Consider the following 18123-nt stretch of genomic DNA (forward strand, 5'->3'; position numbering starts at 1 on the left):
CCAAACTGAATTTTGTCTCAAGAATTTTGTGAAGCTCACATTAGGGGCAGATGTCAGGTGTTCCCAGAAAAAGAATAAATAGGATGAAAGATGTTACTTAAAATTGCTTCACAAATAAGAGTGACAATGTTGATGTTTCCACTTTTATTGTCGGGATACTTGCTTCATGTAAAATATTTCAATACATTACAGTACAATGCATGTTCCGCCTGCCATCCTCCATGCGATTGGTTGGTTTTGTCATCATGTTGTAAGGCTTAACCACAGCACATGAGCAGTCAGCTATTGCAAGCTGCTTTGCTGCTCTCGCCATGAAAACAGAACCATGAAAACAGATTAAATTAGAAACTACTAAAATCTTTTTTTTTTTTTTTGTCCTCTCTGAACAAAAACCCCTCAAAGCCACAGCTGCGAGTGGCTCCACATCCTCCCAGCATGTTTCACAGCAGCTCAGTAAAGTCCTCAGCTGAGGCCCTCGTAGGGCCGCTTGCACAAAATAAACAGACAGACAGGAGGACAGGAAATCTGTCAACGCTGGCAGTCACATAGCAGCTTTCAGTTTCGTCCGAGCTTCGACAGGAAAAGGGTAAACCGGCCGGGGTAGGCTGTAGGTAAAGGAGACAGGTTAAGAAGAAAGGGGGAGGATATGACGGAACAGATTAACATTTCCTTTAAACCACGCCATCTTCTCTTACATCCGAGATCCGAGTAACAGAAAAAGATTTGATTCAATCAAAATTTCCTTTTTTTTTTTTTCCTTTTTTATTATTATTATTATTTTTTTAAAACCTTCCTCCCACTTTGTGTCTCACCTATCACGTTTTCTCTATAACTGTGTTTCTAATACTGCGGTGTGTTATCTTTATCTGGAACAAAGTGAAGACCATTTCTTTCAGGCCTAACGCACTGCTGTAGAGATGGTGCCCTCTGTGAGGTGAAGTGGGGTGAGGCAGGGTGGGTTTTGTTGCCTTGGACGCCCCCCACATCCCTCGGTACATTCGTTCAGGTGGGCGTGGTGAGGGCTGTGTGTGTACATGTGTCTATTAACGTGTGTATGTGTGTGTGGGAGGGATGTTTCAGTAGCGGTGGGTCTGGTGGGAGTACTGGGGCGGCTGTTGGGAGGTAGAGGAATATCCCATGCTGCTCTGGGGCAGTGATGTGCTTGGTCCAGGGTTCTGGTAGGCAGCATGTGGATTGGAGCGCTACAGGAAGAAAACAACAAAGAAAGCAGTGACATATTCACAAAATCTTCTTTGTGTAATGGTTTAATTTGCATTTAAACTCAATGAACAACATATTCCAGTAAAATGATCACACTTTTAGTGTGGTGACATCTTAAATTCTGCATGCAAGAACAGTTGGATACATGGAAATTTCACTGTCATGTTAAGTAAAGTCACTTTTATTATGCAAAAACACCATCACTCCACGTTTCCAGTCAGATTAGATGGATTTGTGTCTGAGCATGTGTGTCACATCTGAAACACGATGATCCAACATTCACATCCGCCTCATGTTGCAGATCAAAAATGGTATTTGTTGCCATTTCTGGTTATGTGTGCAGCTAAAAAGCCATTTCCACATCATCCAGAAAGTAAAATAATACATATGTCAAGCATGAGAGGGTATTTAACATGTTCAGTTCTGCCACTGCGAAGAATATTAAAAGTATAAATCTTATAGTATATTATATTACATAGTATATTACCAATACTTACATCTCATGTAACATTCTTTTCAGAGTGGTTGCTATAATATTTTTGACCCTAGCCCACAACATCTTATGCTGTCGAGAGATTTCTAAACTTGTCTAGCCTGTGAATGGAGCGTTTCGTCTACAAAACAAAGCTATGCTATTTCACTGTATATGTATTCTATTAAAGTCGCTCGCTGATTTAATAAACAACAACATAGATGACAATCCAGAAACAGTGACAGTGAATATATGAGAAAGATGGATTTACCTGGTAGTCTGAGGTCATAATGAGGCCACCTGAGGTAGTGGTGGGCGGGACAACTCGCACTTTCTTTAGAGGCGGGCCCTGGGCGTGGCTGTTGTCTGGGTTGCCTGTGTGCCCCGCCCCATTTGTGTGGTTATTTCCCTGTTGCTGCTGCTGGTTTTTCTAAAGGGCACAAAAATATCACTTAAATTACACCCTGGACTGTATGAAGTTTCACTACATGTTACTCAGCTTTATTGTAAATTTTCTATATTTCTCATTTTACTTTTCTATATTACACCCATCTATATACCAATCAATTAATGTTTAATGACTTTAGTAATACAGCATGTGGCGTATGGATATGTAATATTTACTTTGTCTGCCTTGTCCTCTGGCTCCTCCTCTGTCAGAAACTCCCTCTTGGGGTAGGGAATCTGGCAACCTGCAAACACACTAGAGAAAAAAAAAGGCAAAGAGGCTTCTTCATCTTCAAACATTAATTCCCATGACTCTGAGCTAATTAGCTAAGAGACCCGCTCAAGGCATCCGTAGATCATGTGATTTAAGCTAAGGACGAACACAAGACAAAGAAACTATCTTGTGAGTTGAATGTAGTCTGTGTGTGTGTGGGAGTGTGTGGAAGTGTGTTCGGTGTAACTCACTCAGAGGTGGGTAAAGGCTCCTCTAAAAAGTAGGGGTCCTGCATGGCCTGCTCGGATGTGATTCTACGGATGGGGTCCATGGTCAATAGCTTTTGCAGCTGTAACATATAGTGCACCCAGAGTTAGTCTCAAACATGACACAAATTCACACAATGAAAATGCACACTTTGTTTGTTAACTAACCACACTGGGCACTTTGCAAATCACACCCATTTAAATGCTTGTTAGGGAAAATTTCTAAGTAAGCCAATCACTTGACACAAAGTCAGTGCATTTAGACATACAGTCCTGGTCACATGGATCTGCTAAAGCTCAAACTGAACATCAGATTGAAGAAGAAAGGCGGTTTAAGTGACTCTGGCTGGCTGTTAGTGCCTGGTAGGCTGATTTCAGGGTTTATGACAATCTGTAGAGTTTACAGAGATAGTCATATCCCATAACGAGTGAATCTCTGGGGCCAAAAAAAAAAATAAAAAATGATGGCAGAGTCACTTGTCACCACAAGGTGTCCAGTAGAGCACTGCCAAATTTGCAACATGTCACAGCAAGAGAAGACCACACTGAAAGGCACTACAGTGAGTTTTGAACAGTAAATTAAGGCCAGTGAAGACAGGCTTGCCAAAACTGCCCAGTGGAGGTTCGGAAAAACAATTCCTAATCTGATGAGTATATTGATCCATCCAGCATTCCTATCCCCAGCTTCTTTCACACAGGGCTGTGCCTGTATTTCACTGTTCTGTGCAAAAGGTCAGCAACCGAATAAGGAGGCCACATCGTTGTTCCTGTAAGACAGCAGTTGAGACCCAATTCCAATACATCTCCTATGTCCTCCTACTCTGTGACGAGTGTCACATCTGCAGCTGCCGAAGGGTCTCATGATTAAGGGGTAGGGTGGAAATGCCGTTCAAGTTCTTTGCAGCTTGTAATCAGCATCCTTGGTGATTTACACTGTAATCAGACATTATGTCCGTAACTTAGTGGAGGCGCACCTCAGTTTGTTTTAAATGTCACCCCTTTATGATAACAGTGTACCATCTTCTCAAGGCTACTTTCAGCACAATAACGCATCGTGTCCCAAATCTCATATCATCTCATATTTTCTTGCCTCCAGTCAACAGATATTAATGCAATAAAGCACCTCTGGGAGGGAGAAAATCACATCATTGAGATGCTACCCACAACTGCATGATGCTAACATGTAAATATGTTCCCAGCATCTGAAGAATAAAGGAAGCTCTAAAAGCAAAAGTAACGTCAGGTATAAGCAACAAAATGGCAGATGACTGTAAACTCTTGCAAGTAATCGTCCTACTTCTCCTATCCTGACACATTTTAACTTACCAAGTGGAATGCTTTGCTGTCTGGTTTAACTTTATGTTTTTCCATGTACTTTATAAGGCTGCAGTTTGTGTATCTGTGGGAGAAAATTATATTAATGGCATGCCTTCAGTGGATTTATCCTGCATAACAATTATTAAATTAGTAAAAATCACACAAAGCACCCAGAAATGTCTTAACCAGCAGACCTGCTTTGCTCTGATCTTAAAAAAAAAGAAAAGAAAAAAAAAATAGGGCAGTGTTGCTCTGCAGACTCACGTGTTCCTCCTAAAGTCTTTCATCAGCGTGGAGTGTTCTGGCATCTTTTTGATGTCCTCCCAGTCTTTATCTGAGGAAAACACAAGATTACAGCGTGTCACACCCTCTCACGAAGGACATATTATGTAGGTTGTTTTTATTTTAAGCAAAAACGCTCATAATTTCCACACAACGCCCCATTGTTTATACAGTGCATAATCAATCTGCATTCTGGCAAACATAATAAGATCTATTTCCTACAAAACTGACATGAACTTGCTTATCTGGTAAGCATTCACATCCATCATCTCTAACCTTTTCAGCATAACCCCATAAATATACTTGCCAAACATGGCAACGAGACTGTAAGACTTCCCCCCCATTTTCTGCAGAATCTAAACAAAGTCCATCAAATACACTGGTGAATTATACAGCAAGACCAGGAGTGATAGTAGAAGGAAAAAGAGCAGGAGCAGCTTAAGTGAGCTGGAAAAAATAGGCCCAAATGTAGCCCTAGAAGTACAAGTTTCTGTGTTTGTGACTTGGCTTCATCTAACATGTCAGAGGATTGATGTGCAGAGCACTTAGACCACATTACTGCCTTTAAAAAAGAGAAGCCTGAAAAAGACCAAGGAATGGAAAAGGCTTTTCTTTCCACACAATTTCTCCACTGAATATGCAACACACTTTGTATAATAGCAGGTTAACCCCATTAATAGAAATACTGTGGAAAATCCGGTAAATCATTTCATGCATGTTTTAAATCGGGTCAATCAAGACTCACCGGCAGGGAAGCCCATGACATTAAAGATGCGGTCCAGCTGGTCATGATGGTAAGGGTTACTGGTCTTGATATCCTCCTGGCGACAGTGGAATATGGGCTCAGACGTCAGCAGCTCCGCAAAAATGCAGCCAATCGCCCAGATGTCTGTAAGCACGCACTAATTTCAGCTCAACTGGTTGCACATGTACACACAAGGAGGACAGAAAGACAGATGGTGCCGCACAATCTCACCGATGGCTTTGGTGTAGTGCCGAGCTCCCAGGAGCAGTTCAGGTGCTCTGTACCAGAAGGTGACCACCACAGGGTCGAGATCGGCTAAAGGCTTCAGCGGTGAATTGAAGAGACGAGCAAACCCCATGTCCGCTGCACAATGGGTATGTGTGTCAATGAACCGACAGATAAACTAAGCAGCAAATAAGTTTTAAAAACGAAACACTATACATACCAATCTTTACTCTACCCCTCTCTGGCCCTTCCCCCATCACTAAAATGTTCGCTGGTTTCTGATGGAGACAAAGACACACAAACACAGATAAAAATGTTTCCACACTCCAGACATCTGACAGGAAAACTTCCCAGTAATTAATTCAGCTTTGTTTGGCCCAGTTTCTGAACTACAGCCCTGCATGTGTAATGCAATCAAAACTCTTTCTTGCTGCCCTCTAGTGGACAAATGACTGCAATTTCCCGAACAGGAGAGAGAAAGTCTACCACATTTCGATCTCACTTACGGCAGAAAACTGACATCCTGTTCATGTGTTAACAAGTTAGTTACTCACCAAACAACCTAAGAATACTGTTCATTTACATATTCATCTGAACACATACAGACTGACACATGCACTCCACATATTCTCAGCCCAATAGCAATCTTTACGTCTCTCATTAACAGTTTAACCTAATTTTCCCTTGTAGCCAAACACCCTCCTCTCCCCCCAATCCTCTTACAAGATCTCTATGAAGGACCCAGTTAGCGTGAAGGTAATGGATGCCATCCAGAATCTGATAGAGCAGAGACTTCACCATTCCTCTAGGCAACTGAAGCGGCTTCTTGTTGGCCTTAGATGCTCTGTGGAACTTAATAATGTGCTATGGAAAGAAAGGGTAAACAGTGAGCAGGGCTTTGCACGTACAGACTGACTGAAATGCATGTTCTTTTGCTACAGATGATCACAAAAATGTAAGTGTGCTGCAGGCGAGTTGAGAGAACCTAATGTTTGTGGCATGTGTTTCCACTTCCTTGGGAGGGGAATGCAATTGTTGGAGCTCTGTGGCAGAAAACTGCATCTAACTCAGTTCTGATTCTCTGCCAGCTGTTTCTGTCAACTGTAATGCAGCAGAGGTTTAACTGCTCAACGTGGAATACTTCTTGGTGGATGCGTGTGCTTTAATGAGACTTACCAGTGCATAATTAGCACTATTTCAAGTCTCATTCCTTATTACTGGTTGAAGGCGAATGTGAATGCATTGGCATTAAAAGGACATGCAAAAAATAAAAAACAAATAAACAAAAAAACAGCTATCAAATTGCATGCACATTTATGACCTAATTATGAAGAGAGGCCTATTTTAAGTCATGTCTTTGTGCTCATAAAGATAGGTGGAAATCTGCAACCCATGCATGCATATGAATATAAACTAATAAAGAAATGCTTAAAACAAACTATTTAAAACCCCCCAACATGCATTACCCCCATAATATGTGTGATAAGTCATGTCATGCAGGTCAAGTGTGTGTATATGTGTGTGTTGTGTGTTTGCATTTTACCCAGAGATCATGTTCAGCATAGTCAAAGAGCAGCCATACTTTACGGTCAGCATGTGACAGGAAAACCTTCTGCAGTGAGATGACATTGGGGTGCTTCAGCTCCCGCAGCAGCTGCAACGTACAAACCCACTCAGAAGGCCAACCACACAATCTCATTACAGACATCATGAATGAAAATGACGTAACAAAAGAGAAACTTTGCGCTTATTTTTGTGACTGTATTGATTACCAGAGATTATACTTAAACAGGGGGGTGGACACGATATCATCTCCTCAACTGAACACTTTCAATCTTTGGCAGTAAGATGCTTTTTTTTGTTTGTTTTTTTAAATGCTTGTGAGGCAATACTTTATATCACTAATTCTGTGTCTACTCTCTATATGCACTGCATTAACATCTGCTTCCTGACTTTCAATTTTACGATTGCTTGCACAAAAACTAGCGTGTGAATGTCATTCAGACGTTACATAAAGTGCCTGGAATGGCACAAAGGTGTTTAATCACAGACCAAACAAAAGGAACAGAGTAAGCCAAGCAGCTCTTACTGCAATCTCTCTGCAGGCTGACATGGAGATGCCAGTGCCTTCAATCTGCTTGAGGGCGTAGTCCTTATCATCCTTCCTACAAACACACACACACAGAAAGGTAGAGCAACATCAACACCAGACCAGTCCAGACTGAGGGCCCCCTGAGAGCCGTTTGCACAGCAACATAAAGGGGGGCACTTGGCAGCTGCCAGTGGGACTCTGAGAAGAGGCCGAGTTGCATTACCTCCAAATTTGTGTAATCAAGCTCACCTCTGAGGGTCAAAACAATAGAGAGGGAAAGGAAACAGGGCCTGTCTGGCAGCTGGCAAGGGACAAACAGAGCACTGGCACTGGCGCTTACTTGAACGAATTGGTTACAACCCCTCCCTCTGCCGGGCCTAAATCATCTCATAAACCCAAGCTTTGTGCCTCCTCAGGCCTCGTCCAAAAGCAGCAGCGCAACTCTGCTAAAAAGTCTAATAAAAAAGCAGGCTCCTAAAGCGAAATACAGACATCTTTAAACACTTTAGGGCTCTTTTGTGTGGTTCCTGCTGCCAGTATGTCCGGGCTGTAATAACGGGACTAGTAGCTTAAACCATCTTGAGCTCTCCCCCAGCTCTGGTCCAGACACAGTTAAGGCTGTTACAAGGCTGGCATTAGAAACAGCAGGAAGGTTTTAGGAAGAAAGGTGGGTGGTGCCCTGGCATCCTGAGGGATTAGCACACTAACCACCACATGAGTCTACAGTTTGGGTTCAGCTAGTTCCCTTACTTTACTTCATGCAAAGGCTAAAAGCATAAAAAAAACCCGCAAAAATGTTAAAATTGGGTAAAAAACAAACAAACAAAGAAAACAAACAAAAAAAACAAACCACTAAAGAGTGCAAAAACTGGGCATAACTAAAGATTATTTTTTGAATTCACACAAAATCTTGTATAAGTCTCTTTGCAGCCATGTAGCTCATGTATAAGAACGACTTTAAAAAAAAGAAGAAGACATCAACAAGTGCTTCCACATGCACCTGCTGTATTACATTTACAACATCACATGGGAGAGGGAATTTAAAAAAAAACACTTTAGCTTAAATAAAAAAAAAAAAATAGTACCTAGAGTTAGGCATATAAGTGACAAAACAGATGCATGAAAAGGGAAAGCTCCAATCCCGGTGGTAAACCGTATGTCGGTGTTTTTTGTGCGCGACACAAAGCTCCATCAGCATCCCAACAGTGCGAGCTCAAACTGCTCACTTTTGTCTCTACACAAACCCAATGCAACACTCCCACATCTGCAAGTGGCCTTGAAAGGGGGAGGAAGAGGAGAGAGGTAACATTTATTTGGAAGATGAGAAGACAGGCAGGAGGCGGGGGGGTAAGCTGGCTAAGGGTTCACTGGCTAAAAGGCCTTGCTGCTCATCAACTCACCCATCTTTTCTCTTCGCCTTGTATACATGGCCGTAGGTGCCTCTACCCACTTTGCATCCTTCGTACTCAAACAGGTCCTCGACACGCTCTCTTTCGCCGGTCAGCTTCACTTTAAAATCATAGTCCATTTTCACCACCGTCTGGCCTGAATGTATCTGCTCCTTCCTTTTTTTAAAGCGTCGCTTGGGAGGCAACTAGGCTCCTCCACCGAGCTCGGTTTGGTAATTCAGCTAGTTGCCTTCTCCAGCGTGGCTCTTTCCTTCCTCCAGCCCGGCTTTCACATCGAGTTCTCGTCTTAAAATTAAAGCTCCGGAGGAGATAGGCGGTGCTCCGAGATAGTCCAGGTGCAAACGGAGCCCCAAATATATTCCTTTATCTTGTTGCTGCGTTTCTCTTCAGCCGGTATCTGCTCCAAAGGGACGCACTTCACTCGGTAACGACGGCGTATTCGCGCACGGCATTGTCGTAAAACGTCGTGAAGACAGCCCTGCAGCAGAGAAAGAGCCAAAGAAAAAATGGGTAGACTGACTACACCACGTGGAAATTCTCAGTCTCACTCAAATATAGCTGAGATATGACTTGATTTCATCATATCGTTTTTATGCTAAGGAGAAGTTAGCTTATTCTTTTCCGTATTGTGGGTTATTACGTGGCTATAAAAGGGCCGTGCAAACAAATATCTGCATATTCTGTCCACCACAAAGAAAGCAGACATGCGTTTGATTTTAATTCAAGAGAATAAGTAAAGTATGGTTTAAATAGCACTATATTACGAAAAGAAAAAGACTGTCCAAACAGATTAATGTTGAATGGGCAAGCACGGGATAAAATAATGAAACAATATACTTTTAAACTCTTTTTATCATCTTCTTTTTGCTGCTCCCTTTAGTGGTCACCACAGTGGATCATCTCCCCCCATCTCACCATATCTCTAGCATCCTCCTCTGTTACACCAACCCTCTGCATGTCCCCCTTCACTACGTCCATGAACCTCCTCTGTGGTCTTCCTCTTTTCCTCCTCCCTGGCAGCTCCATCTTCAGTACCTTTATTCAATATATCCACTATCCCTGCTCTGCACATGTTCAGCACTCTTGAGGTGTGCCTCTGATATGCTAATTTCTAATCCTGACCCTCCTGGTCCCACTCCCATTGGAAATCTAAGGGAATCAGTTTAAAGTATTTTAAAAGTGAAAAACTGCTATGATTGGTCCAAGAACCTATCAACTCATCACCATACCCTGAGATGTTGGAAGAGCTATTTTAGTTTCTGCAGCCAGCAACCTATATAATTTCCAATAAAGAATGGCAGTTATGACTGAGATACAAGATATGATTAGCTGAATATTTAAAATAATTTAAACGAAGGCAAACAAGAACCCTAATGTGGTATGGAAGCTTGTTCCCACCACTAAAAAAAAGTCAAGATTTCTGGGTTTTAATCTGAAAATTTCATCTTACTAACTCACATTTCTGAGAAAATAACTTTGAAGTTTTAGATAGTATATTTGATAGTATAGTATAGCTGAATAAAAGTATACCAACTTTATAAATGATGCTTTTACACTGACATTCACTGCTGTCACCTAGGTCAGCCAAACCTTGAGCTTAGCTTTGATGTTATGTTAGGTAGGAACTATTATAGCCGGGCATCTTGTTTTTGACCGACGCTGTAGTGCAGCACCGCTGGTCCCATCTTGATTTGAGAGAGCAGAGGGAGCAAAGCGAACCGTCCATATTACAGCTGCCTCGTCAGGTACGAAATTCTTTTATATGCCACTGTCAACTCTTATAAAAGTGTGTTAGGGTTAAGTGATAGGTTCCGTGTACTCCCACTGCTTGAGAAAATGTTCTGTCATAATAAATTATGATAAGTTAATGAGCCTCGCAGCTCGCTGGTGGGTCGGCTAGCGGAGCTAAGTGATAGTCGCTAACGCTGGTTGTGCTAACGAGCTAGCGCTGAGTTAGCAGCTGAAGCATTGCGCACTTAAATGGCTTTTAAAATATCTACAATTCTAATTGTAATGTTGAGCCAATGTTGTCGTTAATCGCTACTATGTGTCAACATCTTGATTTTGTAATTCTCTAATAGCGCTGACGAGATTCTTTGTCTTTCACTGTTTGCCCTGCGTTTACATGGAGGAAGCCTCCCTTTCGGTTTATCACGGCCCGCCTATGTTCAACACTGATTGGACGCCTGGCGTGTCCGTCTTTGAGATTACGCCGCTGATTGGTGGCTAACCAGGATGACAACGCCAGTTTTGTTGCTTTATTCCGCTGCCTTCAACATGGCCTTCCGTGGATACTGTTGTCACTGCGTTAATGTTAGGTTTCGTGATGACTGCTTCATTGTTACACTACCCCTTAGATTTACCGTGGTAGGGATTTAACTGAGCATGTGCATACATATTAAATTTGATGAATTTTCGGCGCTAGCCTCTAGGCTAAACGTTAGCAAGATTAACGTAGCCATTTCCATTCTTTTGCTGTAAGTGTTTCGACAGAAAATGGATGGCGTTGATTTAACTGTTGCCCTTGGGTAGAAATAGTCACTCAAAGACAACGTTGAGCAAACAGCTCATATTTGCACTGTGTTTTGCGCTGGTCTTATTTATAGCAACTGCTCGCGTTATAACAGTTTGATCTTTGCCTGTCCATAACCGAATCGGATGACCATTAGCTAACACATGACTTGTTCATCTGCAACATATTAGAAAGACAAATATCTACAGAGGGTAAATTTAAGTGACAGATCATCCGTGACTGACTCTTGCTTATTTGTCTGCCAGCACTTTATACGGTGATGGACCCTCCTGGTGGGGGAGATGAACGGAGGAGGCAGGCAGAGCGTCTTCGAAGGGAGGAGGCGTACTATCACTTCATTAATGAACTGAGTGAAGAAGAGTACCGTCTAATGAGAGATGGCAACCTGCTGGGCACTCCTGGTAAGGAGGGGCACTTGATGCTTTTGCACAGTGTTGTTGGATCTGTACCCACAGTTATTTTTATTGTACAAAAAAACAAAAAGCCCATGAAATTTTGTTTTATAGGGGAGGTGACTGCTGAAGAGCTCCGCCAGCGTCTGGATGGAGCAAAAGAGCGTTTGTCATCTCAGCCTTCTACCGAGCAGCACTCGCAGACTTCTGAGTCTGGAGAGCAGCAGAGCAGCAGCGGTGAGGGAGAAGAGAGAGGTGCTGGAGGGAGACGAGGAGCAGGTAGGAAGGACGACTTCCCTTAATCTTTCCAGATCTGGCTTTCGTGATGTTTTGTTATGTTAAGCCCCAAAGTCACTTTTGAGTTAAATGGCTCTGTGGTATGGTGGTAGAACATTCACCTTACATGCAAAAGATCTGTGGTTTGATTCTGGGGTGAGAAGCAGACCCAGCTGTTCACCATTAGCTGTCGTTTTGTCTGGTTGTGCACCTCGTGACTTTTGTAATCTGGCAGATTGTGCTGCTAGCGCTGCAGCAGGGTTTAAGATAAGAGTTTACAATCATGTCAGTTTTCGCTGCAGTTTTAAAGTGTATCAGTAGAGAAGGTCAGAGATTCGCAGATTATTCCCAATATATAGGGAGATGCTGCAGCAGTTTGAAGAGATGGAAAAAAATTTGCTCTGGATTTATTTCAAATGTCTTTACTTTCAGTTTTGTCTACTTCTCTTCCTATATCAGCGCTAATGTGGTATTGTCTGAGTCGCGGCACCTGTCATTCATCAGAATACAGCAGCAGCTACCTGCGCCTGTCCAATGAGAGCAAATAGAAGTGACTATGTGACAAGCACTGGTGACGTGTGAAGTCACAAACAAAGGGGTATACCGGGGTCTTTAGGGATCCATCTGCTGTGGTGACCCCTAAAGCTGTGTACACACTGGAAGCAATTCACAGCAATGTGGCGACTAGAGACCCTAGAAAGTCATCAAAATTCAAGTGAATAAAGACAAAATGACTGCAGGGGAAAGGAAGTAGGTGTCATTCGTGATAAACCTTTGTCAACATTCAGAGGAGTAAATGAACAGACTAGTAATGAGACTAAAGACTACCCATGATTGACATATGACCTGGTAGTAAACTTATTAGGGGGTTACCGAGGGAACTGGAGCTTAGAATGTCCACAAATGACTGGCCATCAGCTTCAAAGCAATGTCCAGTGAACGAATCATCCATGGCGGTGTCTTCTTATATGTTGTTCCCCGCCTGGATGCACCAATCACGGAGAGGCACCTGCACACTCAGATTTCATATTACACAAAATAACGACAACAGTTGTAACACAGCCAAAAGTTACTTAATTTTTGATTTAAAAAAATGTGACAGGAAAAACACAAAATAATCTTTAAGGACTTGGCTTTGGCAGCAATAAAAAGAAAAAGGAAAAAAAAGGATGACAAAAGACAGGCTTCGCAATATGTCCTGTGAAGGTCTTGTATTTATTTTAAACCTTGCCTAAGCTGGTACCAAACAAGACGGCGTGCTTTGTAGAACCGTGTTTGTATTTATGTTTTAGCCTGACAGTAAATGCAGTCTAAGTACTGGTTTTGAATAGTTTAAAATGGCTTTCATATTGTTGCAAGAGAACAAAAGCAAGATTTCTGCTAGAGACCTGTGTAAAGAGAAGTAGATTTAATGATTTTACCTAGTCGTAACCTTTTTTTTTCTCTTCTACTTCTTCCTACAGGGGGCGCAGAACCCGGAGCAGAAACTTCTAATGGTGACTCATTACTGGAGTGGCTGAATACTTTCAGACGCACTGGTAATGCTACTCGCAGCGGACAGAGTGGCAATCAGACATGGCGTGCTGTCAGCCGGACCAACCCGAACAGTGGAGAATTCCGCTTTAGCCTGGAGATCAACATCAACCATGACCAGCCAGAGCCAGGGGAGCATAATGAGACTGTGGATGCCTCAGACCCACCAGTGACTGCCCCAAATACATCACCCTCAATACGAACTGCTTCCTCCTTTTCAACCTCTCGACCTTCAACCACGCCAAGGCCTGCCCCGTACCCTACCCCCCGCCCAGCCATCAGTAGGCGGGTGCAGACACGGCGTACACGCAGCAGCACTACCACACTTTCTATGAGCCCCCCTGCACTTCCTCCACCAGTGGCGTCCTCAGCTGCTATTCAAAGGAGAGGTGGCACTTTGCACTCTTTAACACCTCCTCCCAACGTTCCAAACCCTCCTCCTGATCAAACTATACCTGTACAACAGCAAGCCTTGAATGTAGAAGGAGAGCAGGGGCGTAATGATGCGCCTGCTTCTATAGACTGCCCCCGGGTGTCATCCCAGTCTGCGACACAGGCTCCAGCAGCGGGACACGAATCCCGTGGCAGTAGGACTCGATCGCATGGTCGCACACGCAGAGCTGCATATGGAAGTGGGCTTTCATCGCGCGTGTCAAGGCGAAGTCGTTCCCCTTTACACAGAGTTAGTGTTGCTAGTACCACTCTGCCATCCAGTAGTGATTCCAGCAGCTCATCCATTAATACTGTTGAATCAGGCAGTGGCACAGCCTCTGTGTCAATGGAGACTGGAGAGGCTGTGTCAGAACCCGTTGTTCCAACGGAGCCAGCTGTAGAGATGGTTGAACGTGAAAGTGAATCACAAGTAATAGGAGCAGGAAGTTCAGCAGTGCGAAGACATCCGACCATCATGTTGGACCTGCAGGTGAGAAGGATTCGACCTGGTGAAAACCGCGATAGAGACAGCATCGCCAGCAGAACACGATCTCGTGCTCGCGTTGCTGAAAATACAGTGACATTTGAAAGCGACAGTGGTGGATTTCGACGCACCATTTCTCGCTCTGAGCGAGCTGGGATTCGCACCTACGTCAGCACTATTCGGATTCCTCTGAGGCGTATCAGTGAGACAGGCCTGGGTGAACCCAACTCCACTGCCCTACGTTCAATCTTGCGCCAGATCATGACTGGATTTGGAGAGCTTAGCTCCCTAATGGAGACAGAGGCCGATTCCGAAACTGTTGCACCTAACCATTCAGATCCTAATGGTACAAACGGTAACAACAGCCCAGGCAGTCGCGTGAATACAAATGAGAGTGCACCTGGCCAGGTTAGTACAGGTGGGGTAGTTCACGAGAGGGTGGGGCTGGTGAGAAGTGATGAGGACCAGAATGGGCAGGCTAGGCTCGGAGGAGTAGTGAGCACCACAGATGGACGGCCTACCAGCAGGGACACCAACAACCTAGTAGAGAACGGTACTCTACCCATCTTGCGGCTGGCACATTTCTTCCTGCTCAATGACGAAGAGGATGATGAACATCCGAGGGGCCTGACCAAAGAGCAGATTGACAATCTATCAACGCGTACGTATGGTCAGGCCAGCCTGGAGGGGGAGATTGGTCGAGCCTGCAGCGTCTGCATAAACGAGTATGTCCAAGGCAACAAGCTGCGCCGCCTGCCCTGCTCTCACGAATTCCATGTCCACTGCATCGACCGCTGGCTCTCTGAAAATAACACCTGCCCCATCTGCAGGCAGCCTATACTTTCAGTGCATCATGACTGACCTATTATCTCACAAACACAACTATCCCGCTCCTGGCTCCCTGAACTGAGCAGATCCAAGTGGGCTTTGCATGTACATAGCGCTTTCATGGTTTAATTTCTTTGATTGCTCATTGTGTTGAAGAAGGTTGAACCAAAAGTGTGGAATAAGAAACTATAAATGCAGAGAATAAACAAAACTTTATTTTTTTAGACCTTTGGTTTTCAACAACTCATTATTTTCTTTTCTTCTTCCTGTGACCTAGTTCGCTTGACTCTGCGATGACGCTTCAGAAACTTGTCTATAGAAGGCATTGATGCTTATTAAGGAGCTCCTGTAGCTGCTGCTGAATAGTCTCACTTTAAATCTTTGATGTCTGACACGCGGCAACGTCTCTGTGACGGCTGGACTATACAAATCACTTCTAGGCTCGATTTCTCTTCCAGTATAGGATGTAAATAACTCACCACTGCTTATATTTAAGGGTTTTGAAGAAAGCTGCTCTTCACATGCGATTTATTCAGAATGGAAGCAGGAAGCTTAGATTATTTTAGCTTCATTTTTCAACATCCATTTTAAAGTGTCCCATTACAATTGGTTAAGAATTGTTTATTTGTCGGGTATAAATGAGGAATGTCTTTAATTTTGAAACTATACTCTGTCCATCTAGTAGTATTTGTTTAAGCCCTTAAGTCCCATATAGTCACAACATAGTAGTCATCCATTAAAGTAACCTGCTAAAAACAGCCACTTTGAAATCATTAACATTAGCCATATGAGCAGCACAGTTTCAATGAAATGCAAAATGTGATAATCAGGAATTCAGACTTGTCAGTATGAGTTGTGCAATGCAGAGGGGAAAAAACAGTATTGTTTGTTTTGCTGTTCATTGTTGTTTACATTGTAACGCCTGAATATCATCTCCACTTAAAGTCTTGTTAAGAAATTGATGTTTGTTCTTGGTTCCTGTTTTTAGGTCCACACCTGACAGGACCTTTGTCACGAGGTTGCGTAGTTAGCCTCTCACATGGAATTAAAAACAAAAAGAAAGAAATTGATTTTCAGTTTTTGCGGTTCTCTGGCTAACTCATAAGTCTTTATTCATGAGACTGGTGCAGGAAAAATGTTTTTTCGATAATGAACTTGTCCAGAAATGTTCTGCTAATGAGAACCTGTTTACTCATTTTTTGCCCCCCTGATTGGGTCTGTGCAATGATAGCTATCTGTTAAAGTTTCATTGCAAGTGCACACGTGTGAATAAGGCCGTGCTAGTAATATATTTCTCTTTGCTCTTTGTTTGTTTTTACATAACATGGACAAATGTTGCATTTCTAGTGTAAAACAGGTGGGATATTTAGCTGAGCCACCCAGTCAGCATTTTCCCCACCAGTGTCACTTTGTACATCGGTGATTGCACAAGAGCTACTCTGCCTGTGCAGTTAACACATCACTAACAAAGCTGCAGGATTTGTGCAGTTTAGTCTGTAAGAGTGTGTGTGTGTGCGTGCGTGTGTGTGTGTGATAATTATGTGCGTGTGAGGGGGGGGGGAGGTCCGGTGTACCAATCAAACCTGGTTCTCAGAAGGCTTCTCTCTGGTGCATGTTCACCTTAGATAAAATTGTGGGCAGTTCAGGAGTAACTATTTATTCTGTTTGTATTTAATAAGATGGAAATCGACCTCTGAAATATGAAATGTTACAATGTGATGAGAGTAAATGAAATGGTTATGATGAACATGTTACTATGTAATAAAATGAAGACGGTTTTCTTCTCTGCTCCTTAACAGTGTAATAAAATGCCGCTTTGTTATGCTGGAATTTCTACTGTATGGATGTATATGGTTGAAACTGTGTCTGCGCAGTGATTACGGCCAGGGCATCATCCCATGCCACTCTTTAGAGGATATAATAGATTAATCATCACACTTTAAATCAAACAACCACCACCAAAAGAATTCACTTTAATTTTATTATGGTGATCTTACAAGTGTAATGAGGAGAGTAACTTTAAAAAAAACCACACACACACAAAAAGAACAGTTATTGAAATAATCTGTGTTAAGATATGAAAAACAAAGTTTGGACATTGTTAGTTCTCAGTTTTCAAAGCTATTTCATTAAAATGTACTATGAACACACACCTATCTATACGAGATCATTTGCATAATTATTAAACTAATATACAATAAGCTCAAACGTCCCAATGTTTTTATACTGAAAAATCAAGCAAAAGTATCAAATTTCACTCACACTCAGCGAAACTGATCATGAGCTACATCGATGTAAACCATATATTTGATTGGCACTTTGGGCAAGTTTTCAACTTGTAGCAATTTTTACATTTATATTTCATTGTATTTATTTTTCTATTAGGTACCTACTTCTCTTCTCCGTGTTTTCATTTTGTTTTATAGACCTGTTTACCTGGTTGCCTTAGCGACAGAAAGCGAAATAGAGATTACACGCGCTTAATTATGCGCGTCTTTGGCGTGCGCGCCAGCGTGCCATGGATACGCAGAGACTCTGTCTCCGTGACGTGCGCTTCTTCCAGGTTCCCAAGCACCCAAGCAGGCCAGAACGACCCTCGGTCCTCCGGGAAACGTGGCAGATGTAAACAGCAGCACTGGCTACCAATAATCGGATCTATTTTTAAAGACCTTGTTAAATCTGAACTTCCACTCAGCACTTTTAATTGACCTAAGCGATAAAAGCATAAACGATTATATAATAATATATAAACTTTTTAAAAAGTACTTTGAAAACAAAGTTGCTGAGAATTTCTAATAACAAGGGAAATCTTCTAAAAGACTTAGCTGTTTGTTCAGTAAAATGTTTCTGGCTGTATCTTTATGTATTTATCTCACACTGAGCCTCTAGAGACCGGGAGCGCTTACGCGTCTTATCCTCATCCCATGCGCGCTCCCGTGGCTTGTCTGAAGCAGT

The 18123-nt window shown here is 42.8% G+C and overlaps 2 protein-coding genes across 2 annotated transcripts; one reads left to right on the forward strand and one right to left on the reverse strand.

Moving 5' to 3' along the window:
• Positions 1 to 129: 129 nt before the first annotated feature.
• Positions 130 to 9153, reverse strand: cdk8 (cyclin dependent kinase 8). The gene is made up of 13 exons (XM_026180211.2): positions 8682 to 9153; positions 7279 to 7354; positions 6733 to 6843; positions 5913 to 6053; positions 5410 to 5467; positions 5196 to 5327; positions 4965 to 5108; positions 4202 to 4271; positions 3947 to 4019; positions 2606 to 2703; positions 2318 to 2396; positions 1965 to 2123; positions 130 to 1202 (listed from the first exon to the last, which is right to left on the reverse strand). Exons 1-13 carry the CDS (start codon positions 8807 to 8809, stop codon positions 1077 to 1079), a joined length of 1395 nt encoding a protein of 464 aa, XP_026035996.1. The 5' UTR covers positions 8810 to 9153; the 3' UTR covers positions 130 to 1076.
• Positions 9154 to 10325: 1172 nt separating this feature from the next.
• Positions 10326 to 16998, forward strand: rnf6 (ring finger protein (C3H2C3 type) 6). The gene is made up of 4 exons (XM_026180086.2): positions 10326 to 10435; positions 11469 to 11624; positions 11730 to 11894; positions 13355 to 16998. The coding sequence occupies exons 2-4, from the start codon at positions 11483 to 11485 to the stop codon at positions 15199 to 15201; spliced, it is 2154 nt and encodes a 717-aa protein (XP_026035871.1). The 5' UTR covers positions 10326 to 10435; positions 11469 to 11482; the 3' UTR covers positions 15202 to 16998.
• Positions 16999 to 18123: the final 1125 nt, after the last annotated feature.

The sequence above is a fragment of the Astatotilapia calliptera genome, chromosome 9 (genome assembly GCF_964374335.1).
Source record: "Astatotilapia calliptera chromosome 9, fAstCal68.1, whole genome shotgun sequence".
Taxonomy (NCBI): domain Eukaryota; kingdom Metazoa; phylum Chordata; class Actinopteri; order Cichliformes; family Cichlidae; genus Astatotilapia; species Astatotilapia calliptera.